The sequence below is a fragment of the Delphinus delphis genome, chromosome 16, assembly GCF_949987515.2.
Source record: "Delphinus delphis chromosome 16, mDelDel1.2, whole genome shotgun sequence".
Lineage (NCBI taxonomy): Eukaryota > Metazoa > Chordata > Mammalia > Artiodactyla > Delphinidae > Delphinus > Delphinus delphis.
The window spans coordinates 41,228,744-41,254,343 of NC_082698.1; the positions used below are offsets into that span (position 1 = coordinate 41,228,744).

The 25,600-nt window shown below is 36.0% G+C and overlaps 1 protein-coding gene across 17 annotated transcripts in view; it reads right to left on the reverse strand.

Moving 5' to 3' along the window:
• The window catches only part of PCDH15 (protocadherin related 15), a 724,552-nt gene that overhangs the window by 379,402 nt on the left and 319,550 nt on the right, over window positions 1-25,600 (reverse strand). For all 17 annotated transcript variants that reach the window (XM_060034587.1, XM_060034586.1, XM_060034585.1 and 14 more), the window contains one exon: window positions 11,100-11,270. In XM_060034587.1, coding sequence (XP_059890570.1) covers window positions 11,100-11,270 — 171 coding nt within the window. The remainder of the gene's footprint in view (window positions 1-11,099; window positions 11,271-25,600) is intronic.

Here is a 25,600-nt window from a genome sequence, read left to right on the forward strand (position 1 = left end):
TAATTTATGCTCTCTATTTTTTGCAAAACTTAACTAAATGAAAACATAAACATTGATTCTATGAATATCCATTCTCGAACATTTAAAACACTCTTTTAAAATAAAATTATCTTTGAAGCATTCTCTAAGAATGAACTCCATGTCATCAGTAACAACATTAATTCATAACTAAATGTATTCGGGGTGCACAATGGGAGCAGAATCTGCCTCTAGGAGAAGCTGAACTTTTGTTTTACAATTTATTTTATAATATTCTTCAGTGTAGTATTTTAAACTCATAGTTAGCTATAACAAGTACCAAGATAACTGTACACCAGGAAGGATAATTTTAGTACCACTATCTATAAAAGAGACTAATAAATCTGGAAAGATGGTGTTCTATAATTAAACTGTAACTCTTGCCCATGCCAACACATAATATTATGTAATTGCAGATAACTATCAGTCCCTTAATTTAAAGTAATATTGTAGGTGTTAAAAAAATAAATTATCTAGTAACTCATCAAAAATATTCTGTTGTCAAGGTAATAAAAGCAATAACATATTCCCATGTCAGCCAAAATAGAGTATAATTCAGTTTTGCAAAGGTGTTAAACCACATAGTCTTAAATAAATCAGAAATAAATAAACTTATGGTCAATTAATCTATGACAAAGGAGGCATGAATTACAATGGGAAAAGACAGTCTCTTCAATAAATGGTGCTGGGAAAAGTAGACAGTTACATGTAAAAGTATGAATTTAGAACATTCTCTAACACCATATACAAAAAAATAAAATGGATTAAAGACCTAAATGTAAGACTGGATACTTTAAAACTGCTGGAAGAAAACGTAGGCAGGACACTCTTTGATGTAAATCACAACAATATTTTTTGGGATCCATCCCCTAAAGTAAAGAATATTAAAGCAAAATAAACAAATGGTACCTAACTAAACTTAAAAGCTTTTGCACTGTGAAGGAAACTATTGACAAAACAAAGAGACAACCTATAGAATGGGAAAGAATATTTGCAAATGATATGACCGATAAGGAATTCATATCCAACATATATAAACAGCTCATACAATTCAATATCAAAAACAAAAACAAGCCAAAAAATGGGCAGAAGAACTGAATAGACATTTTTCCAAAGAGGAAATGCAGATGGGCAAAAGGCACATGAAAAGATGCTTGCTAATCATCAGAGGAATGCAAATCAAAACCACAGTGAGATATCACCTCACATCTGTCAGAACAGCTATCATCAAAAAGAACACAAATAGGGCTTCCCTGGTGGCACAGTGGTTGAGAGTCCACCTGCTAATGCAGGGGACACCGGTTCGTGCCCCGGTCCAGGAAGATCCCACATGCTGTGGAGTGGCTAGGCCCGTGAGCCATGGCTGCTGAGCCTGTGCGTCTGGAGCCTGTGCTCCACAACGGGAGAGGCAACAGTGAAAGGCCCGTGTACCGCAAAAAAAAAAAAAAAAAAAAAAAGAACACAAATAACAAATGTTGGCAAGGATGTGGAGAAAAGGGAACCCTCATACACTGTTGGTGGGAATGTAAATAGGTGCAGCCACTAACAATACGGAAGTTTCTCATAAAACTAAAAATAGAACTACCATACAACCCAGAAATTCCACTCCTGGGTTTATAGCTGAAAAAAAACAAAAACACTAATTTGAAAAATAAATGCACCCCTATGTTCATAGTAGCATTATTTACAATGCTAAGATATGGAAGCAACTTAAGTGTCCATCAACAGATGAATGGATAAAGAAGATGTGTATGTGGATACAACGGAATACTACTCAGCCATAAAAAAGAACAGAATATTGCCATTTGTAGCAATATGGGTGGACTTAGAGGGTATTATGCTAAGTGAAATAAGTCAGACAGAAAAAGACAAATATTGTATGATATCACTTATACGTGGAATCTAAAAAAAAATACAGCAAAATAGTGAATAGAACAAGAAAGAAGCAGACTCACAGATACAGAGAACAAACTAGTGGTTAGGGGGGACAATACAAAGATAGAGGAGTGGGCCTACTGGGTGCAAGATAGGCTTAAGGTTGTATTGTACAATACGGGGAATACAGTCAATATTTTGTAATAACTGTAAATGGAAAATAAACCTTTAAATGGCATTAAGAAAATTAAAAATAAAAAAATACAAATTCCTAACTTTAATTTCTTTTATGGTATTGTGGTATGACCTATCATTTCAAGATATACCTGTTAACATATTTAGATAAAATGATGTGATATCTGAGATGTGCTTCAAATAATGTGGGAGAGAATGATGAGAGGAGATATAGTTGAACCAAGAGAATGCTCATGAACTTATAACTGAGTAACGAGTTTGTGGGAGTTCATGACACTCTTCTCACTATTTTTGTATATTTTTGAAAATTCCTGTATTAAAGAAAAAAATACAAATTATTAGGCCTCATCCTGGACATATGAATCAAAATCCCATAGGGTTTTCTTTGTTCTTTAATTCTTCCAGGTCTTTGTTAAACATTTCTTGCATCTTCTCGATCTCTGCCTCCATTGTTTTTCTAAGGTCCTTGATCATCTTCACTATCATTATTCTGAATTCTTTCTCTGGAAGGCTGCCTATCTCCACTTCATTTAGTTGTTTTTCTGGGGTTTCATCTTGTTCCTTCATCTGGTACATAGCCCTCTGCCTTTTCATCTTGTCTATCTTTCTGTGAATGCGGTTTTTGTTCCACAGGCTGCAGGATTGTAGTCCTTCTTGTCTCTGCTGTCTGCCCTCTGGTGGATGAGGCTATCTAAGAGGCTTGTGCAGGTTTCCTGATGGGAGGGACTGGTGGTGGGTAGAGCTGGGTGTTGCTCTGGTGGGCAGAGCTCAATAAAACTTTAATCTGCTTGACTACTGATGGGTGGGGTTGGATTCCCTCCCTGTTGGTTGTTTGGCCTGAGGCAACCCAACACTGGAGCCTACCTGGGCTCTTTCGTGGGGCTAATGGTGGACTCTGGGAGGGCTCACGCCAAGGAGTACTTCCCAGAACTTCTGCTGCCAGTGTCCTTGTCCCCACGGTGAGTCACAGCCACCCCCCACCTCTGCAGGAGACCCTCCAACACTAGCAGGTAGGTCTGGTTCAGTCTCCCCTGGGTTCACTTCTCCTTCCCCTGGGTCCCGATGCACACACTACTTTGTGTGTGCCCTCCAAGAGTGGAGTCTCTGTTTCCCCAAGTCCTGTCGAAATCCTGCAATCAAATCCCAATAGCCTTCAAAGTCTGATTCTCTAGGAATTCCTCCTCCCGTTGCCGGATGCCCAGGTTGGGAAGCCTGACGTGAGGCTCAGAACCTTCACTCCAGTGGGCGGACTTCTGTGGTATAAGTGTTCTCCAGTCTGTGAGTCACCCACCCAGCAGTTACGGGATTTGATTTTGCTGTGATTGCAACCCTCCTACCGTCTCATTGTGGTTTCTCTTTGTCTTTGGATGTGGGGTATCTTTTTTGGTGAGTTCCAGTGTCCTCCTGTCGATGATTGTCCAGCAGCTAGTTGTGATTCTGGTGTTCTCACAAGAAGAAGTGAGAGCACGTCCTTCTACTCCACCACCTTGGTTCAGGCTCCCCAGGATCCAGATATTTGGAAAGATATGCATCAAATTAAGATCTGATGGTTCTCCTGGAGATTGGGCTCTGAGGATTGTAGGCTTCCAATTTTTAATGTGCATAATTAAAATTTTTTTCTGTTTAATTTATAATTAGAAGCTAATCATTTTTTTAATTAAATTACAAAAATTTTTCTAAATTAGCAAGTGGGAAAAAAGCAGAATTTTAAATATTATACAAAGCAGAAGTTCTAAGTTTAACTGCAGTAGAAGCCCCAGAGGTTCCTCTGTAGAACTGGAGGTTTTGTGGGACAATTTGAAAAACTTTATTGAAATCATTGTTTTTGGTGGACAAAACAAAAGAGAGAAACGGCGCAGGACACTTCCCCAGTAGACGTTTAAAATTTGATTCATTGATATATTTTTGGCTCACATTTTGCATCAGCTGCTCCCTCTTCCCAAAGCAATAATATATTGCATAATTAATTCGGTTCAAGCCGTGAGTATACTAAATCTGTTTTGTTTTTTTTTAAATGACCCTACGGTTCTTCTTAATAAAGGTATTGGATTTTTTTGTTTTGTTTTGTTTTGTTTTTGTTTTCTTGGCCGCACCAAACGGCTTGTGGGATCTTAGTTCTCCGACCAGGGATTGAACCTGTGCCTCTTGCAGTAAGTCTTAACCACTGGACTTCCAGGGAATTCCAGGTATTGCATTTTTTTAAAGAAACAAAGTCATAATGAATTAGGAATAGCACAATCAGAATAAATTAGGCTTATCAACATATACAATTCAGTTTTTAAAGCTGAAATTTTGATTAAAAATAGCTAGATATTTAACAACCAATTTGACTTAGCTACTTCCTCCCGTGAGACTCTGAGTAAATATCCAGCCAGATGAAGAAATTCCACAGGAAATGATAATAATAATAGAAATAGCTAATATTATTAAATCCTTAGTATTTGCTAGGAACAAGTTAAGTATGTTTCATGAATCTTCTTTTGTAGTACTCACAAAATTCCCATATATTAGATTGCATTATCCCCATCTCACAGATGACAAACCTAAAGTGAGGTTTAGAGACATTAAGCAACATTCCCAACATCACACAGGTTTCAGCCTGGACTCTGAGTTCTTACAAACTCCCTTATATTGTGATAAGAAACACCTTTGCAAAATGTTCCTACATAATTTAGTAAGCCATCAGAGAGTTCAAGAATAAATGTTTATGAAGTTATCAACATCGAGTCCAAGCCAAATGACCTTGTGTCTTTTCTCTTTATCTGTGTTTCATAGGAAAACATACCTCCAATGCTAATTTAAAATAATATTTTAAACAAACTCTTCAACAAGAAAAGTTAGACTTCTGTCTTATTACTGAGAAGAATTGTGACTTTGTCCCTTTAATGTTAATAAACTCAATTCCTCCGATTATTTCTTATCCTTCAATTGTTCCACAATTAAAATTATTTTCACATTGTCTATGAATGGAGATATAATATAGTTGAGTCTATTCAACATAAAATTTGACCAAGGAGAAAAAAAATGAATGATTCCTTTTCTCTGATAATTTCACATACCCATTTCAGAATTACTGTAATACAACTTCACATTGTAGGTAACATGTGCTGAATTCCTGTTTTTGTTTGTTTGTTTGGTGTTTAGCTTTTGTTTCCCCAACTTAATTCTGAAGTTTCTGTGATCATTTGCTGCTGGTCGCCTGTAGGTGTGACTGTTTGTGGCAGGAAAAAAATTGGTATAATATGTAATATATTGACTCTAGATATATTATTTATCATTTTTCCTTTCAACCTACTTTGACAGTCTTCTCACTAAAAGGTTATAGGCAGTTTGAGAGTTGCCAGTTGTTTCCTTCTTTATTTATCGCTTTGCTGGCCCAAAAAGAGCTCCGCAGGACACATTTTAAAAATAATTGGCCTAACGACTAAAGAAGGATATAATTTAATGTTTGAAACATTATTGAAAGGAGAAGGAGGCATTGCAAACAATGTGCTGGGACAACAATTATAAACTGGGACTCTCTATGGTAATTGGGAAATATGCTTTCTTTATCCAGACTACCTATTAGACTCCTATTTGAAGGTTATTCTTGACTAGATGCCAAGTACGGTAGTCCTTGCAAATCTAATTGGAAAACACTAAAAGTGTGTTACAATGTTTTATATATATGTATACACATATACATATGCATATATATATATATATATATCATGGCTAATATTTGGATAATACATACTTATAATAAATAATTATACATAATATTCTTTACATATGCATGTTTATGATAAACTCTCATTGTGAGAAGGCATGAGCCATGCTTATTCATATTTATATGTAGTATCTCAGTGTACAATATGTATTTCTTGAAATTTTGATTCAATTTAATTCAATTCAATAGTTTCTGAACATTTACTACATGAAGCAAATGGGTTATACATGAAGACATAATGACAAGTAGAAAATTAAAGAACTAATAGTCTAGCAAAAGAGAAATGGGTAAATGACTGTGATACAACAGGGAGTTCAGTGCTTTTAGTAGAAATTCATGCAGATAACAGAGAAAAACTTAATTTTAAAAGGGCCTATCATTTCATATTACCAAGATGAAGCTTGAATAAAAACCATAAGCTTAATATATGAAACAAAGTGGAGAAAAGGGAGGGTAATTCTCAGAGAAGTCCAGGTACATGTGCAAAGCTCTGTTTCTAGAGAAGTTGCTTTATGCAAGTTAAAAGAGATGAGACTGAAAAATGGTCAGATATAAAATTACTCTAAATGATATGATCAAAGTTTTGAAACTTATCTGGTATATGATGGGAAATACTGAAACTTTAATTAGACAGTGAAAGATCAGATCAGAATTGTATTCCAATTCTAGGGGTCCAGAGTTGAGGGTATGCCTCTAGGCAGGTATTTGGGCAGGAAAATAGGCGCCAAACATATTTGAGTAACATTTCATAGATAATGCAGAGAATGTCTTTGGATATTGATTGAGTTTGAGATGAGGGGGGTCATTGAAATCTAGGTCCAAATCAACCAAGACCCCAAAGGTAACAAAGGTAACATGAGAGTGGACATGGATGCATCAGAATATATTAGAAAGGATAATGAGGTGTCTGTGGGGAGTATAAGAAAACTACCTAGAAAAATTGAGAATTGTAAGCTTGGAAGTCAGGAGAGATTTCAGGTCAGAAAATACTTCGACAACACACAGATCATCCTTATTTGGTGAAAAAGGAACACATTATGTAGGTTTGATGAATCTTGGTGAAAAATATAGTGAAAAGGAAAAAAAAAAGCTTCAAAAGATAAGTCTGGAAAATCCCTAAGATTTAAGAATAAGAATCAATCAATCAATCCAAGAACGGAGATACCCTTTACCAAAAAAAAAAAAAGAAATAATAAAAGGCCATCAAAGATTTAAGAGGAGAAACACAGGGCCATCAAGGGGAGGAAAAGAACCAGTAGTTTCATAAAAGACAAGAGAGGAGAGAGTTCCCAGATTGTAACACATTTAATGAGTATGAGCCAAGAGGAAATTATAAATGTCATACATCACTGGAAATCATCACCACTCTTGTAATAATTGAGAAGGTTTCCCTGGAAGGAGAGAGCAGCATAAATAAAGCAGAAGAACTCTCTTTGATAGCTACCTGAAAACTAGAGCTCTTTATGACAAAGATTATAGTGGAGGCATTTGTGGCAAGATAGTCTTGGGAACTAACCCAAGGCTTCAAACAGGGTTGGGGAAGAATTCATTAGAGCATGGATTCTAGCTACTAGATGGCCATGTCTGGTAAGCAACTAATGCCAAAATACTGAAAACTGCACGGCACAATAAATATAGGAAAATATATATATAGTAAACGCATAGCTAATATGTAAATATTATCATATTAATACTATGGTGTTTCTAACCAGGGACAATTTACTCAGCAGTAAATCCAACTAGCCAAACAGTATGCAACTGTTCAACACTGAAAAAAATACGTAAGTATTTACTGTCTTTGCCTTTAATAGGAAATCAAGAAAATAGAACCATGGACCCTATACTCTCCAAATTCTACAGAAGTTTTCTATAATACTAGAAATCTTCAACTAGATAGGCATAACAACTTTAAGAGAGTCAGAAAGTGAGAATAAATTTACACAATATATCAGAAGAATTTTATCTTATCCAGGTTGACAAGTCTCCTCTATTAACATAGAGTTCAACATATACTAGGGTCCAGTGGCTATTTACCAAATTAATAAATACACAATAATTAACACAGCCTACAATTTACTTTAGTGCCCCTGAGACACCAGATTTATATCTGGTTTATATTATATTATTTTTATTATATCTTGGTTCATGGGTTAAACACTGTACTAGACTACTTTTTAAAGATTTTCTGAGCTGATAAATTCTGCACACATTGTGGTAGAACTAAGGATGGTATCTCAAGTCAAGAATATCACTGAGGTAATTAGTGGAAAATTTCACATCAACCCAGAAGGTGAGCAGGTGTCAAAGCTCTCAAAATTTTGAAGAATTAGTCAGGAAAGGATCAGCAAGTATGTAATTAGAGTCACCATATCCTGTTTAGCTGACATAAATGGTTAGCTCTCTTGCTCTGAATACAAGATCTTATTTATTGAAATTTCCAGAAATTTTAGCAAAGTATGGAAATAGCAAAGGAAAATAGAAAAAAAAAGAAAATTTAAAAAAAGACAGACATAAACACAGCAATTTGAATGTGAAACTTAAAAACTAGCTACACTTCTTAACCCTAGTGATCCAGAGGGGATCTGAAATGGCATGTAAAAGAGCACATGGAAACCTGATGCCATTACTACAGCTGATTTCATTTTCCTATGATGGCCACAATAAAACTTCCTTCCCCTTATGCTCTTCGTACAATGTGGCTCCTACACTCCTCCCTTCAGGAGATGGTATATACTTCTACTCCTTGAATCTGGCAGAGGTGTGACTATAGTGACACTGAAGTGACACTGAAAATTACAAGGCTAGTTCATAAAAGTTCTGTCCAATTCTTTGGGAAAGCTTGCTTTTAGAACCCAATGCTTTGATGTGAGGAAGCTCAAATAGCCCAGGAAAGACCTACATGGAGTAGAAATGAAGCCTCCAGCTCACAGCCCTCACTAAGCTGGAACCAACAGCCGGAATCAACTTGCTAAGTTTACCATTCGGAAAGTGGTACCCAGCCCTTAGTCAAAGTGCCCCCCAGCCCTTAGTCAACATGCCCTAGCAGATGCTGTGTAGAGTAGGGATGAGGTGTTCCCTCAAGTCTGCCAAAAGTGCAGTTTTATGAACAAATTTAAAGATTGTAATTTGAAGCCACTAAGTTTTGGTGGTGTGTTATGCAGTGATTGATAATCAGAACAATTGCCTAATTTTGTAAGTAAACCTATTTAATTTTTTTCTACATGGCAATAAAAATATAATGCTTAACAAATAAATACTTGCCATAAGTATTTAAATCTGTAAAACTAAAATTCTTTTTGTTTCACAGAATGTTAAAGAATGGGTTGATATGTTTAAAAATGATGACGAAGCATTCCAGTTTGATCATTCTGGAATTTATAGCATACCATTTAATTTAAGATACATGATTTTAAAAGAAAACTCTTTTTACTTATTAGCTATAAGGTTAAGTTACTTAAACTCTGTACCCCAGAGATCTCATCTATAAAAAACCATAATAGTGGTAATTATCCACAAGGATTTAAGTCAGTATTTTTGTAGAATTTAACACAGTTCATGACAAACCGAACAATTTATATAACCATTAGTCATTATTGTCATTTACCCCAAATCTGGAGCATGACTTTGTCTCTAGCATGAAACTGTATAGGAATGAGAGAGATGCTTAGTCTGTAATCTGGAGCAGAGAGGAAGGGATACTCAAAGATCCTTTATAAAGTCAATACACTTTGCTTCTCAAGCAGTAACCTCTGTCTTTATTTACTTCTCTCAGTACGTCAAGTACTGTTAAACATTCATCATACTGGTTCACTGATTTTAGTCTTATTATATCAGTATTCCCCTTCTCTTGGGATCTCACTGGTACACCAGCTACATAAATTAACTCAAAAATAAATCAATACCAAAAATATTTTTTGTCATGATTTCAACTAAGCCTTTCAAAGAAAAGTTCAATGTTCACATCATTAAGGCTTCTCACTGATATTCAACAAAAATAATATCATGACATATAACTTTAGCTAACCTATGAATGTTTGTCTAGACAATCTCTACATTAGCTTTTTTGTCTGCAAAATTACTCCATTTAGCTGAAAATTTATATTATTTTCTTCACTCAATGCACATCATAACATTTATTCTTTTTTTCCCGCCTTATTTTTTTCATGCAAGCCAATTAGACCAGTAATCATTTATGCCAACAAACACAAAAGTGATTTTCAACCATTTAAGAGCTACTGTTATGTTAGTAAAGCTAGCAGGTAAAATATTGGATAAAGTAATTGGTAAAATATAGGATAAGAATTCTTTGAAGTGACTAGAATGCAGTGTAATTTACACTTAGGAGAAGGGATTTCTGTTCTATTCTTTTAAATATTTCAAATAGAGGACCCCCAAACCACAGTTCTCAAATGTTTGAGAAAAAAATTCAAATACCTTGCAACAAATTCTGACAGCATCAGCCATGTTACTAACCCAGAAGGCTGAATGCTTTCCAGAGGAACAGCAAAGACATTAATCAAATAGTTCACTCCTAGGAATTTGACTGCTCTAAAAGAGAAATCATTTTTTTCTTTTTTTTTTCTTTTTACTTTTAAGGGAGAAATTGATATTTTAGCCTAAGCAGGATATCTGTTAGCCTTATAAGTTTTATTCTTAGGTGTGTATATTTATCATCCAGGCAGGTCTAAGGTATGAATTCCAGGCTGACAGCAAGTTAAGATTTATTAGGATTATAAAAAACAAATGCAGAATTGAGTGTAGAAAATAGGTACTCATGCTTTAACTTTTTGTTTCTTTAAAATACATCTTTAACTAATAAATATTGAATATTTGAATTCAGGATTCATTAGCTCCCACCTTCAAACAGCCAAGCATAATCTCCAATAATATTTCAGGGCTCTAAGAGACAAGAGAGTATCCTGTTGACTTGTGTGTCCTCTGACTTAGGGCTGCATGTTTACATGTGAATTTAAGGAAATGCTGGAGTCATTTCTTGGGGTTTCCCAGTATATGTTGGTAACTGAAATTTGTTATGCTTTACACACAGAAAAAAAATAAAATAATCAGAGTCAAATGGGCTGTTGCTTCATGACATACTTTCTACTTTGTAAATGATGTAATTATGCATTATGACCAAAAATTTACCCATACTGTCTCAAAATGGTTTTGAACATAAATATTTTTCAATACCAATCTAGTGAAGTTTCCTATTTTCACTGAATATGTGTTCAAAATACTTGAACAGGATCACACTGGGGTTAGAGAGGTGGAAATGAAGAAGAAAAGATGGGAGTATGCTTACCGGAGTCATCAACTCAGGTATGGCAGCTTGATAGGTGAGTGGGCGACAATCACGAGTGTTTGGCACAAGGACACAAGGAAGAAACATTGGACCCAGGTCATCTCCATCTAGAACATCCACTGTGAGGGTGGTGGTAGTGGTTCGCCGTTCATTCAGGTTTTGTGCACGGTCCTGTGAGAGAGGAAAAAAGAAAAAGAACACAAGATGGATGCAATGATCCCTCTAGCTTGGCTAAACTGTAGACAGGTTTCGTCCAGAGTGTAGGCATCTGACCTCACTTTTCTCAGAGCATTTACTTTAGAAAATTTCCAATTGTAAATACTTTCTCCACAGCTCTGCGATGTCAACCTTCTACCAGCTCAAACTTTTGCCAGTTTTATAACCCACGACTCTTTCTCCAGGACCTAGGAATCATCCTATTGAAATGTAATAATTAATCAAGGAAGATAGAGCTTCTATCTCCCAGTGCCTGTGGGAGGGTAGTAGCCTAACTTCCATTGAAGGCTTTCTCCAAGTTGTGAAACTATCTCCCATCATGAGGATACAGGAATGTTTACTTTTCTTTGAGAAGGCCAGTTAACAAACAAAGATGACTCTTGATTCCTTCACTCCTTCCCCTACCCCAGCATTTTTTTTTTTTGATAATGCTTCAAGAAATTTAAGTCTATGAGATAAATATTGGTTATTTGGAAAAAAAAAAAAGAAAGAAAGAAAAAAAAATGAAGGGGGTAAATAAAAGAAAGAAAACCCACCAGATCTGCTATACTCTTATTGGAGAAATGCTTTTGTTTGTCTCACATAAGATTGCCTATGACGAAGTATTTTGAGAGCCTTCCTTGTTTCCATGTAGCCTGCTGGCATCACTAAAATAACTTGTTTCCAAGTTTCTAAATGAGAATTGTTTTATTTCTTCATACTTTGGGACTCTAAAAAGCTACAATTTCTGAGAGGAGTGTCCTTGTAACAGTAAAGGGAATTAATGTTCCCACTTTTTCTCTTATCCACTAGCCACAATATTGCCAACAGAAAACAGCTTTTTATTTTTTCCTGCTTTTTTGTTTTGTTTTCTTTTTCTATTTTTACTGGTTGTAAAGAAGTGTTCTAAGGCAAGATCTCAGAAACCAAAAATCTCTATTGATGGAATTTTGCAAGTGCAACCTTCCTGTAATGCAATAACTATGTGACTCTGAAACCAAGCAGGACCCTATAGGGCCCTCCTAGGTACAAATCCTTTCCGTGTTCCACATTTCTTGTTTGTAGGTTTCATCCAGTGTCCTTGACCTTCACTTAGTTCCAAAGGGAAGATTTAAACAGTTGCCAACCAGGAAAGTGAGGGAACGCAGAAACAAAGGAGGAGCAATCAAGACACAATCCTGTGAGCAGAAGCAAGAAGCACTACAGTCCTGCAGCCTGTGGAAAACTAACCACATTCACAGAAAGATAGACAAGATGAAAAGGCAGAGGGCTATGTACCAGATGAAGGAACAAGATAAAACCCCAGAAAAACAACTAAATGAAGTGGAGATAGGCAACCTCCCAGAAAGAGAATTCAGAATAATGATAGTGAAGATGATCAAGGACCTTGGAAAAACAATGGAGGCAGAGATCGAGAAGATGCAAAAAATGTTTAACAAAGGTCTAGAACAATTAAAGGACAAACTGAGATGAACAACATAATAACTGAAATGAAAAATACACTAGAAGGAATCAAAAGCACAATAACTGAGGCAGAAGAACAGATAACTGATCTGGAAGACAGAATGGTGGAATTCACTGCTGTGGAACAGAATAAAGAAAAAGAATGAAAAGAAATGAAGACAGCCTAAGAAACCTCTGGGACAACACTAAATGCAACAACATTCGCATTATAGGGGTCCCAGAAGGAGAAGAGAGAGAGAGAAAGGACCTGAGAATATATTGGAAGAGATTATAGTCGAAAACTTCCCTAACATGGGAAAGGAAACAGCCACCCAAGTTGAGGAAGCACAGTGAGTCCCATACAGGATAAAGGAGAAACATGCCAAGACACGTAATAATCAAATTGGCAAAAATTAAAGACAAAGAAAAATTATTGAAAGCAGCAAGGGAAAAACGACAAATAACATACAAGGGAACTCCCATAAGGTTAACAGCTGATTTCTCAGCAGAAACTCTACAAGCCAGTAAGGAGTGGCATGATATACTTAAAGTGATGAAAGGGAAGAACCTACAATGAAGATTACTCTACCCAGCAAGGATCTCATTCAGATTCGATGGAGAAATCAAAAGCTTTACAGACAGGCAAAAGCTAAGATAATTCAGCACCACCAAACCAGCTCTACAGAAAATGCTAAAGGAACTTCTCTAAGTGGAAAACACAAGAGAAGAAAAGGACCTACAAAAACAAACCCAAAACAATTCAGAAAATGGTCATAGGAACATACATATCGATAATTACCTTAAACGTGATGGGTTAAATGCTTGCTGGCTTGCTGAATGGAGGCAAAAACAAGACCCATATATATGCTGTCTACAAGAGACCATACAGACTGAAAGTGAGGGGATGGAAAAAGATATTCCATGCAAATGGAAATCAAATGAAAGCTGGAGTAGCAATACTCATATCAGATAAAAAGATTTTAAAATAAAGAATGTTACAAGACACAAGGAAGGACACTAGGTAATGATCAAGGGATCAATCCAAGAAGAAGATTACAACTATAAATATATATGCACCCAACAAAGGAGCACCTCAATACATAAGGCAACTGCTAACAGCTGTAAAAGAGGAAATCGACAGTAACACAATAATAGTGGGAGACTTTAACACCTCACTTATAACAATGGACAGATCATCCAAAATGAAAATAAATAAGGAAACAGAAGCTTTAATTGACAAAATAGATCAGATAGATTTAATTGATATTTATAGGACATTCCATCCAAAAACAGCAGATTACACTTTCTTCTCAAGTGCACACAGAACATTCTCCAGGATAGATCACATCTTGGGTCACAAATCAAGCCTCAGTAAGTTTAAGAAAATAAATTCATATGATAAATAAATGCATATCAAGCATCTTTTCTGACCCCGACACTATGAGATTAGAAATGAATTACAGGGAAAAAACATAAAAAACGCAAACACATGGAGGCTAAACAATACGTTACTAAATAACCAAGAGATCACTGAAGAAATCAAAGAGGAAATCAAAAAATACCTAGAGACAAATGACAATGAAAACATGATGATCCAAAGCCTGTTGTATGTAGCAAAAGCAGTTCTAAGAAGGAAGTTTATAGCTATACAAGTCTATCTCAAGAAACAAGAAAAATCTCAAAAAATCAATCTAACCTTACACCTAAAGGAACTAGAGAAAGAAGAACAAACAAAACCCAAAGTTAGCAGAAGGAAAGAAATCATAAATATCAGAGCAGAAATATATGAAATAGAAACAAAGAAACTAATAGCAAAGATCAATAAAACTAAAAGCTGGTTCTTTGAGAAGATAAACAAAACTGATAAACCATTAGCCAGACTCATCAAGAAAAAGAGGGAGGGGACTCAAATCAATAAAATTAGAAATGAAAAAGGAGAAGTTACAACAGACACTGCAGAAATACAAAGCATGCTAAGAGACTACTACAAGTAACTCTATGCCAATAAAATGGGCAACCTGGAAGAAATGGACAAATTCTGAGAAAGGGATAACCTTCCAAGACTGAACCAGGAAGAAATAGAAAATATGAACAGACCAATCACAAGTAATGAAATTGAAACTGTGATTAAAAATCTTCCAACAAACCAAAGCCCAGGACCAGATGGCTTCACAGGTGAATTCTATCAAACACTTAGAGAAAAGCTAACACCCATCCTTCTCAAACTCTTCCAAAAAACTGCAGAGGAAGGAACACTCCCAAACTCATTCTATGAGGCCACCATCACCCTGATACCAAACCCAGACAAAGATACTACAAAAACAGAAAATTACAGACCAATATCACTGACGAATATAGATGCAAAACTCCTCAACAAAATACTAGCAAACAGAATCCAACCACATATTAAAAGGATCATACACCATGATCAAGTGGGATTTATCCCAGGGATGCGAGGGTTCTTCAATATACACAAATCAATGTGATATACCATATTAACAAACTGAAGAAGAAAAACCATACAATCATCTCAATAGATGCAGAAAAAGCTTTTGACAAAATTCAACACCCATTTATGATAAAAAATCTCCAGAAAGTGGGCACAGAGGGAACCTACCTCAACATAATAAAGGACATATATGACAAACCCACAGCAAACATCATTCTCAATGGTGAAAAACTGAAACCATTTCCTCTAAGATCAGGAACAAGACAACAATGTTCACTCTCACCACTATTATTCAACATAGATTAGGAAGCCCTAGCCTCGGCAATCAGAGAAGAAAAAGAAATAAAAGGATTACAAATTAGAAAAGAAGAAGTAAAACTGTCACTGTTTGCTGATGACATGGTACTATCCATAGAAAATCCTAAAGATGCCACCAGAAAACTAGTAGAGCTAATCAATGAATTTGGTAAAGTCGCAAGATACAAAATTGATGCACAGAAATCTCTTGCATTCCTATACACTTATGATGAAAAATCTGAAAGAGAAATTTAAGAAACACTCCCATTTACCATTGCAAGAAAAAGAATACAATACCTAGGAATAAACCTACCTAGGGAGACAAAAAGACCTGTATGCAGAAAACTATAAGACACTGATGAAAGAAATTAAAGATGATACCAACAGATGTAGAGAAATACACCATGTTCTTCGATTGGAAGAATCAATATTGTGAAAATGACTAAACTACCCAAAGCAATCTACAGATTCAATGCAATCCCTATCAAATTACCAATGGCATTTTTTACGTAACTAGAAGAAAAAATCTTAAAATTTGTATGGAGACACAAAAGACCCCGAATAGCCAAAGCAGTCTTGAGGGAAAAAAACGGAGCTGGAGGAATCAGACTCCCTGACTACAGACTATACTACAAAGCTACAGTAATCAAGACAATATGGTACTGGCACAAAACAGAAACATAGATCAATGGGACAAGAAAGAAAGCCCAGAGGTAAACCCACACACTTACGGTCAACTAATCTATGACAAAGGATGCAAGGATATATAATGGAGAATAGAGAGTGTCTTCAATTAGTGGTGCTGGGAAAACTGGACATCTACATGTGAAAGAATGAAATTAGAACACTCCTTAACACCATACACAAAAATAAACTCAAAATGGATTCAAGACTTAAATGTAAGGCCAGACACTATAAAACTCTTAGAGGAAAACATAGGAAGAACACTCTGACATAAATCACAGCAAGATCTTTTTTGATTCACCTCCTAGAGTAATGGAAATAAAAACAAAAATAAACAAATGGGATCCACTGAAAATTAAAAGCTTTTGCACAGCAAAGGAAACCATAAGCAAGAAGAAAAGACAACCCTCAGAATGGGAGAAAATATTTGCAAACGAATCAAGGGACAAAGGATTAATCTCCAAAATATATAAACAGCTCATGCAGCTCAATAAGAAGAAAATAAACAACACAATCCAAAAATGGACAGAAGACCTAAATAGACATTTCTCCAAAGAAGACATACAGGTGGCCAAGAATCACGTGAAAAGCTGCTCAACAACACTAATTATTAGAGAAATGCAAATCAAAACTACAATGAGGTATCACCTCACACCAGTTAGAATGGGATTCATCAGAAAATCTACAAACAACAAATGCTGGTGAGGGTGTGGAGAAAAGGGAACCCTCTTGCGTTGTTGGTGGGAATGTAAATTGATACAGCCGCTATGGAGAACAATATGGAGGTTCCTTAAAAAACTAAAAAGAGAATTACCATATGATCCAGCAATCCCACTACTGGGCGTATACCCAAAGAAAACCACAATTCAAAAAGACACATGCACCCCAACGTTCATTGCAGCACTATTTGCAATAGCCAGGTCATGGAAGCAACCTAAATGCCCATCAACTGACAAATGGATAAAGAAGATGTGGTACATACATACAATGGAGTGTTACTCAGCCATAAAAAGGAACAAAATTGGGTCATTTGTTGAGACGTGGATAGATCTAGAGACTGTCATACAGAGTGAAGTAAGTCAGAAGGAGAAAAACAAATATCATGTATTAACGCATGTATGTGGAACCTAGAAAAATGGTACAGATGAACTGGTTTGCAGGGCAGAAGTTGAGACACAGATGTAGAGAACAAATGTATGGACACCAAAGGGGGAAAGCCATGGGGGGGGTGGGGATGGTTTTGTGATGAATTGGGCAATTGGGATTGACATGTATACACTGATGTGTATAAAATTGATGACTAATAAGAACCTCCTGTATAAAAAAATAAATAAAATTCAAAAATTAAAAAAAGAAAAAAAAGTCAGTAAAAATTGGCTTGATGAATAAATAAAAATATAGAAAAAAAGAAACAATCCTGCAGTGATAAAGCAGGACCCTGGTTCTTGCTCAAGGAATATATGTAACCATATATTTGAGTTCTTCTGCAGGAACTAAGGCCCCCACCCAGGTGGAGAATGGTAACTTCAGGGTGAGTATAAGATTCCTGAAACACTGCCCTGTTACCTCACCACCAACCAATCAGAAGGAAGTCTGAACACAGTGGAAGATAACAAAGACTCTGACTCCTCCCTCCCCAAACGATTAATGTGATTAACTTCCCCTTTCCCCCTTTAAAAACTTTCATGGTCAAGCAGAACCTTTAGATTTGGTTCTCGGACCCGAGTCCACCTTCTCCAGGTTGCCAGCCTCCTGAATAAAGCAACCTTTCCTTTTCAACCAACAACTGTCTCTTGAGTATTAGCTTTCAAGTGGCAAGCAGCAGAACCTGAGTTTGGGAACAACTCTAGTATTCTTTGATGTTTAGATCCATTATAAGACAGACTGTGGTCAAAACATGGGAAAAAAGTTTAAATTTCCCAAGTGTGGGGATTCACTAGACCCTCAGAGTTCATATACAAATTATTTTAAATTAAAGACATTAGAGATTGAACATACACAAAAAGGAGCCTTTTCAGAGTTTTCCTTATCTTATTAAAAGCAGAAACTTTCTCAAGTGAAGCTACCATGAATCTCTTCCTTGGGAGAGTTTTATAGCCATGAGAAAAGGAGAAAAAAAAGAAGAAGAAGAAAAACACTAGCATCTACATAAACACACATTACCACAAACTTTCTTTGTCTCCTGTTTACCCTCCCTAGAAACCTGCTCCTTGTTCCCAAAGAAGTATTTTCTCCCTCCTCACGCATGAAGTGAGGTACATAAAACCTCATCTCTAGCTGCTCAGGGAGCAACTTCTTTTGTTTGCGCTCATACGCATATACTTTATTCTTTCTAAAATACTTAGTGAAATATTTTATTCTTTCTACTGTTAAAAACTGGTTTTGGGGTTTTTGTTTTGTTTTTTGTTCAGTTTAATTTGAAAGTCGTCAATTAGTAAATCTAAGAGGGCAGAGAAAAACATTTTTCCTTCTCAAGAAGGGAATAAACATGATCAAGATTACACTGATAATTATGATTGGTTAAACTTTATTTTATTTTATTCTATTCTATTCTATTTTACTTTATTATTTATTTATTTATTTTTGGCCTCAATGCACAGCTTGTGGGATCTTAGTTCCCTGACCAGGGATTGATCCCGGGCTCTGGGCAGTGAGAGCACAGAGTCTTAACCCCTGGACTACCAGGGAATTCCCCTGATTGGTTAAATTTATGGGGTATAAAGATTTTTTCTTAAAGTCCTTCTTTAACTGTTCTAAATTTTCCATGTCTGTTTATTATATCTAGTACAGTTGAAAGTATAATAGGAGTAGCAAATGACACATGAGACAACTTTGGTGGTCCACAAATAAATTTTTTAAATCATACTTTAAATGTATGAATTGAGTATATATAGAAGACTCTTAATTTAACATAAATTATTTAGAAAACACAACTGGTTCATCAAACCTACTATTTTTTTTTTTTTTTTTTGCGGTACGCAGGCCTCTCACTGTTGTGGCCTCTCCCATTGCGGAGCACAGGTTCCAGACGCGCAGGCTCAGCGGCCATGGCTCGCGGGCCCAGCCGCTCTCCGGCATGTGGGATCTTCCCGAACCGCGGCACGAATCCGTGTCCCCTGCATCGGCAGGCGGACTCTCAACCACTGCGCCACTAGGGAATCCCAAACCTACTATTTTAAGATTATGATTGTGTAGGGGAGCAGAATTTACCACCCCCAAATATGTCTCTTTGGCATAGGATTATTTCAGGCTGATTATTTTTAAGACACTGCACACACAGAAGTTTTGAAAACTGGGTAAAAGTTACCCCTTTGTATGAGTCATTTACCTGTACTAGGGAAATCTCCATTTGTAAAGGTGTCTCTCTGGCTGTACCAGAAAGAGGGAGATGAACTTATCTCTAGAAACTTATCATGCAGATGGCAACAATTTAAATCTGCATATCAACTTTACCCTTGTTTACTGAGCTCTTTCAGGTAACCTCCCATAACTGACCTTCTACCCTCTACATCTTCTTTTGTGTTTAGCTGAAGATGGTAATTAAGGTGAGGGCTTCTGCCATTCTGGAGTAGAGTTACCCTATTTTCCTGAGTTTCTCCCATGTATACAGAAGGTATATGTGTGACGAAACTTTTGTTTGTGTTTCTTCTGTTAATCTGTTTTATATCAATGTGATTATTAGATCAGCCAAAGAATCTAGAAGGGTAGAATGGAAAAATTTCCCACCCCTACAACTGCTTAGGATGTACTTTTTAAAAAAGACTGCATCAATCTAAAGTTTAAGAAAAATATTGAATGAATACCATTTTATGTGATATTGGATGTGTTACTGGCAGAATGGCGATTTCCTCAGTTCTTGCCCTTCTCAAGAGAAATAATTCAGTCTAGAGGCATAGAGCAGTTTTAAATAGCAAGAGTTTTATTAAGCAGAGTGAAAGTACACTCCTGAGAAAGGATTAGAGTGGGCTGTCTGGAAACCAGAAGTAGTCTCGCAATGGGGCAGGGTTAGGATTTTTAGAGTGGTGGTCCCTCCTTGTGTCCTGCATCATTTAACTGACAAGTTGATTGACAGCTTTAAGTTATATAACTTTTCTCCTAGTGTGCAGGTGCTTACCCATAAGCACCGAAGCAAAACCCACGTGGGTGGGGGGAGGCAAAAACCACAATACTAATTTATTAGAAATATGGCACAATGAACCCTGGATTACCTTGAGTCACCTTTTAGGTCTTGGTGCACCTGTGCCAACCTGTGCTGGCAGGTTTACCTTGCTTGGTCCTGATATGGCTGGAAACTTAGCAGTGGTCCTTGACTAGAAGAGGGAAGATCTCTGGGCATGCTCTGATTACCAGTGTCCACATGGGGAGGGAAAGATGACCCCATCCAGGATGGGATGGGACCCACTCAAGTCTGACTACCTACCTAACAGATGTGGCAAAAAAGTCTGTAATATCCCAGAAGCAGTATTTCTATACTTGCATGTCACTCAACCTTACCTCTCATATGTTACAGCCAAGTCACTGTAATAGACAAAGTATAATGTTTTCTATCCTAAGTCTTTCAGTTTGTCAGCAACAAATCTATTACTATTCTCTGCTTCTTTGGGTTATTGTTGCCACTCCGTAACATGGATACAACTGCATTAGAGAGGGTGCATATTTACCAAAATACACAATATAGGCTTTTGTCTTATACTGGGAAAAGAAATTGCTGACAAAGTGTTGAGCTATAAAATCTCGATTTTTAAGTGGAAACTAAAAAAAAAAAAGAAAAAGATCAGATAACCTACTGTGGAGGGGAAAAAATAATTTTCCTCTACCCTTTTAGGTTCTTAGATAAAACCCCTCAGTAGTAAAAGACAGATTAACAGGAGTAAAACAAACAGTTTAATAACATGTATACTTCCTGTATACAGGGGAGATAACCAGGAAAACTGAGTAACTCCCCAAAATGGCCCAAATCACCACCTTGAATACCATCTTCAGCTAAAGACAAAAGATGTTGGGAGGGGAAAGCCAAATTTTCAGTGGAAGCACAGTAAACAAAAGGTATGTTTGTTATGCAGATTTAAATCTAAGCCTTCTCCATTAATAAGAGTTTCTAAGATTTAGAGTCATCCTTGTCTTCCTGGTACAGACCGAAAGACACCCTTATAATTGGAGATTTCCCTTGTAAATGTAAATTGCTTCTACTGGTTTTCAGAGCTTCTTTTCTGTCTGCTGGGTTTTTTTTGTTTGTTTTGTTTTTTTGTTTTTTATTACTTAGCCTAAAATAATTCTTATGCTTGCTGAAATAAAATTCATAATTTATGGCAAGATGAGAAAATTCCCTCCCCTTTAGTGTGTATTGCACATCTGCATTATTCAGACCTCCTTAGGAAAAAATATTCCTTCTAATCCATCAATGGTCACAACTCCTTAGGAGATAACCTTCCTTCTTAATCTTGTAAGGAGTCATGATGACCCATGACCCACTACTCTTTGTACCTATAGATCTAGGTTGTGTAAACTGTGTAAAATATGTCATTTAATGTACAGCCCTCTGTCTCAAAAACCTATATAACTGTGCTTTGACCTCTAATGGGCAGAACAGTTCTGCAAGCTCTCTGAGAGGTTGTTCCTGAGTTATAATCCTCAGCTTGGCTCAAATAAAAATTTCCATAACTTTCTTAGATCACTTTATTCATTTTTTTTGTCAGCATGCTAAAGAGGCATATTTTAGAATGACACATTCTGCTTCCCTTTACTACTACTGGGAGCAGAGATATAGTAACAAAAACTACCAACATGTTTTATGTGTACATGGAGATTCCCCAGAATTTGCCACCAATAAATATAACATGTTATAATGAAATATGAAAATAGGCCTCATGCACATTCCTAACTTGCAAGCCTCTGGAAGGTGCTGTTAATCCATGATGCTCTTTTTCCAGTTCAGAACCAAATTTGATCTTAAAATACTGTCTAAAGCAAAGCCCCTGACAATTAAGATAAAAACCGAAAAGAAAGGAATATTTTACTCTTTCTAGTATAATGCTGCTGCTCACAACTCTTCTGAATAAAGGAAATAACATTCTAAATTGGGAGTGGTATAAATAAAACATAATTATTTACATAAATATTTTATATGATTTCATTAAATTTACATTTGCATTCATTGTTATGTGAAAATCCAGTACATATTAAAAACTAATCCCCAAAATCCTTCCTTCTCCTCTTCTATTTTCCTTCATTTCTTTTCTATCATTTTAAAAATAAGGTAACACTTTAAAATTTTAGACATTTAAAAATAAGATATTGGGCTTCCCTGGTGGCGCAGTGGTTGAGAGTCCGCCTGCCGATGCAGGGGACACGGGTTCGTGCCCTGGTCTGGGAAGATCCCACATGCTGCGGAGCGGCTGGGCCCGTGAGCCATGGCCGCTGAGCCTGCGCGACCGGACCCTGTGCCACAACAGTGAGAGGCCTGCGTACCGCAAAAAATAAAATAAAATAAAAAATAAGATATCATTAATTTAGGAAACTGTGACTGTAACTGGCAAGCAAGAATGTATCTCTTTCAAAGTTAACCAAGTTTGACGGTTTCATTTGTATTTTCTCAATGTGCGTTATTATTTCACATATCATTTATATATTTGCTAACATTAAACATTTAATTATATGAAACCTTTATTTAGCTTCCATAACCATTGTGAGTATAGTTATGCAAGTAATTGCAGGTGATACAAAGAATAATCCAGTATAAAAACTGACATGCAGGAATTTAAAAGCAGAGAGATAACTACAACGTGGACTCAAAGAGCCACAAAGAATATTCATCAGAGTGTGAGATTTGACCTAGCTGAAACATTCTCTCAACGCCTCATAAGGAAGTGGTATTGACCTTGTCACTGAATCACTGAATACTTAGCATCTTTATTCAAAGCCTCCAATCATCTGGTCTCATAACATCACAATACAGTATTATAACATGATATCTGACATATCAAAGACATGCATTTTTAAAATTAATTATTTAATAAATAAGTAGAAAATTTCATCAATATATTGTAAGGAAGAACTATTCTTTAATTTGTTTCAGAAAAGGGATCTGTGCCTAGTAGAATTTCAAAGAAAGTTACTTTTATAAATAGCTCAGAGACAACTAACTCATTGTCACAATCCACTTTTTACAAAGCACATTTTTATAAAACTGCAAATATTTCAACTATGAAAATGTTAGAGAAATAAAACACCTCTAACCATCAAATGATAAGTAAGACTTCAATTCCTTCATCTCAATAGAAAGGCTTTCTTGCTATAAAATAGTTTAATTGCACACTATTCTTTGATCAAACTAGAGATAAATGCTAATTTTTAATTAACCTAGTATCTGCTCTATATTTAGAACTGTATTAAGTCAAATATTGGTTATGTGGAGTGGAGCCAGGAAAAATCTGAACTCTAACAAATACTGTGAAATTATATGAAACCTGGTTTTAAAAATGAGTATGAGACAAAAATGCTGATGTTCAGATTTATTTTTGAGGCAATGTCATAGGAGCCTTGGAATAAAGAGACTTCTAACACTTACATACTTAGTATTCAAGTAGTTTGTAGTTGACAAAATGGCTAAAGGCACCTACCAGACTCACTCATAGATACATATATTAAGTACTCTTTCATTACCTTATCTGGTATTTGCAGTAGAGAAAGCAAAAAAAAAAAAAAAAAAAAAATGGCAACATAATTAGAGTTGCCTTGAGTCTTTTGACTCTAACTCAGTTACCTAAGACCTTGGAGGAATTTGTCATGCTTCTGTTCACCAATGGAAGATGGTCTATCACCAACTGAAATTTTAAAACTTACCCTAGTAACTTGATTCTGTTAGATTTCTTTATTCGAAAAAGAAAATAACAGCAACAAGTTTGCCTGGGTCTAAATCACTTTAGAAGTGTGTTCCTTTTTTCTTTTCTTTTCTTTTTCTTGAAAGTGTCTTTTTTGTTTAACTAATTTTCCTTAGCTTTTATGCGTACTAGTAAACAGAATACTATCATTTTGCTTACTTATAAAATTTTCAAGCAATATCTTCATTACTTGAAAATTTTATAAATAGTTCTTAAACCATCAACAATTATCCTCCTATTTCAGTCTTACTCTCCAGAATATGCCCAAGAAACTGGCAAAACTAAAAACAATGGTTGTAATATTAGCACTTATTCCACATATCAGTAGGAGGTAGACATGAGGAAAGGTCAAGATAGGGGTTATTCTGAAAAGTGATTTATATAGTTTGAAATATGAAAGTATAGAAAGTAATTTTTATATCCAAACCTATATAATTGCAATGTTTTGAAGAAGAGCAGAATATGCCACCCCAAAATATGCTACATTGGCATATTGAGTATTTTACATTAAAGTTTCTTAAGAAACAGCCAGTGCAAGGAGGACATTTTGATCATCTTTTGTCCCCCTGAAAGCAAGACATAGATCTTCCATATGAAAAGAACCCTCCCTGTACCAGGAGAATAGAGGGCATCATTATCACCAGAAATAGGGAACTTAGGGCCAAGAGGCTGTGTAAAAGTACCATGGTCCTTTCTAATGTGATACCCTGAGCCCAAACCTCTTTGCCTTGTAAATTCTTCAGAAATTTGTAGTTTCCTTGTCTAAAAGACAGCCTGCTTTGGTCACTTTTTTCAGTCTCATATTTTTTTATGGAGCTCCTACACATACATTATTAAATTTGTTTTTCTCTTGTTAATCTGTGTTATGTTAATTTAATTTTTAGGCCAGCCAAAGAACTGTAAAAAATTCAACAAACTTCAGTTAAGCAGAGTCAGGAGACCAGAAGGGGGAGCCCTCACACTTTGCAAGGACAGCATAGCTCAACAAGAAGAAGAATGCCTCCTCTTCCATCCTTACAACAGCTCAGCTAATGAAAAGCCATGGTCTCTTTGTTTACTATAGCTCTCCCAACTTCTTATCTCCCCCTCTCTCTCCTTCCCTTGTTTTGTAGGGACTTGCACATGGCTCACCGTGGTTGTAGACCCCAAATTGCAATTCCCTTCTTATCCCAAATAAACCCATTTTTGCTGGAGAAATAACGGGCAGTCTATTTATTTTAGGTCAACAGAACCTGGAAGGGAAGAAGGAAAAAGTTTTTCATCCCTACAGTTTACACACTTTTTTTGCATACTCGAGTCCATTAAGAGAAAAGAGAGAGCTGAGAAAGATATAGTATCATATATTTTTTAAATACAGTATCTTGTTATGAAAGATAGTTATGTCCCTTCTCTAGATTTTTGATGTATGTGAAAATATGGAATAGCACTGCTAATTGACAGAATAATTCAAAGAGTATTCTTGCTATGAATCTTAATGAAATGTAAATCTTTTCTTTCTGACAATTATTTAAGGGCTCTTGAGTAGTTAAGAGCCCTTAAGATTTCCCTCAGGA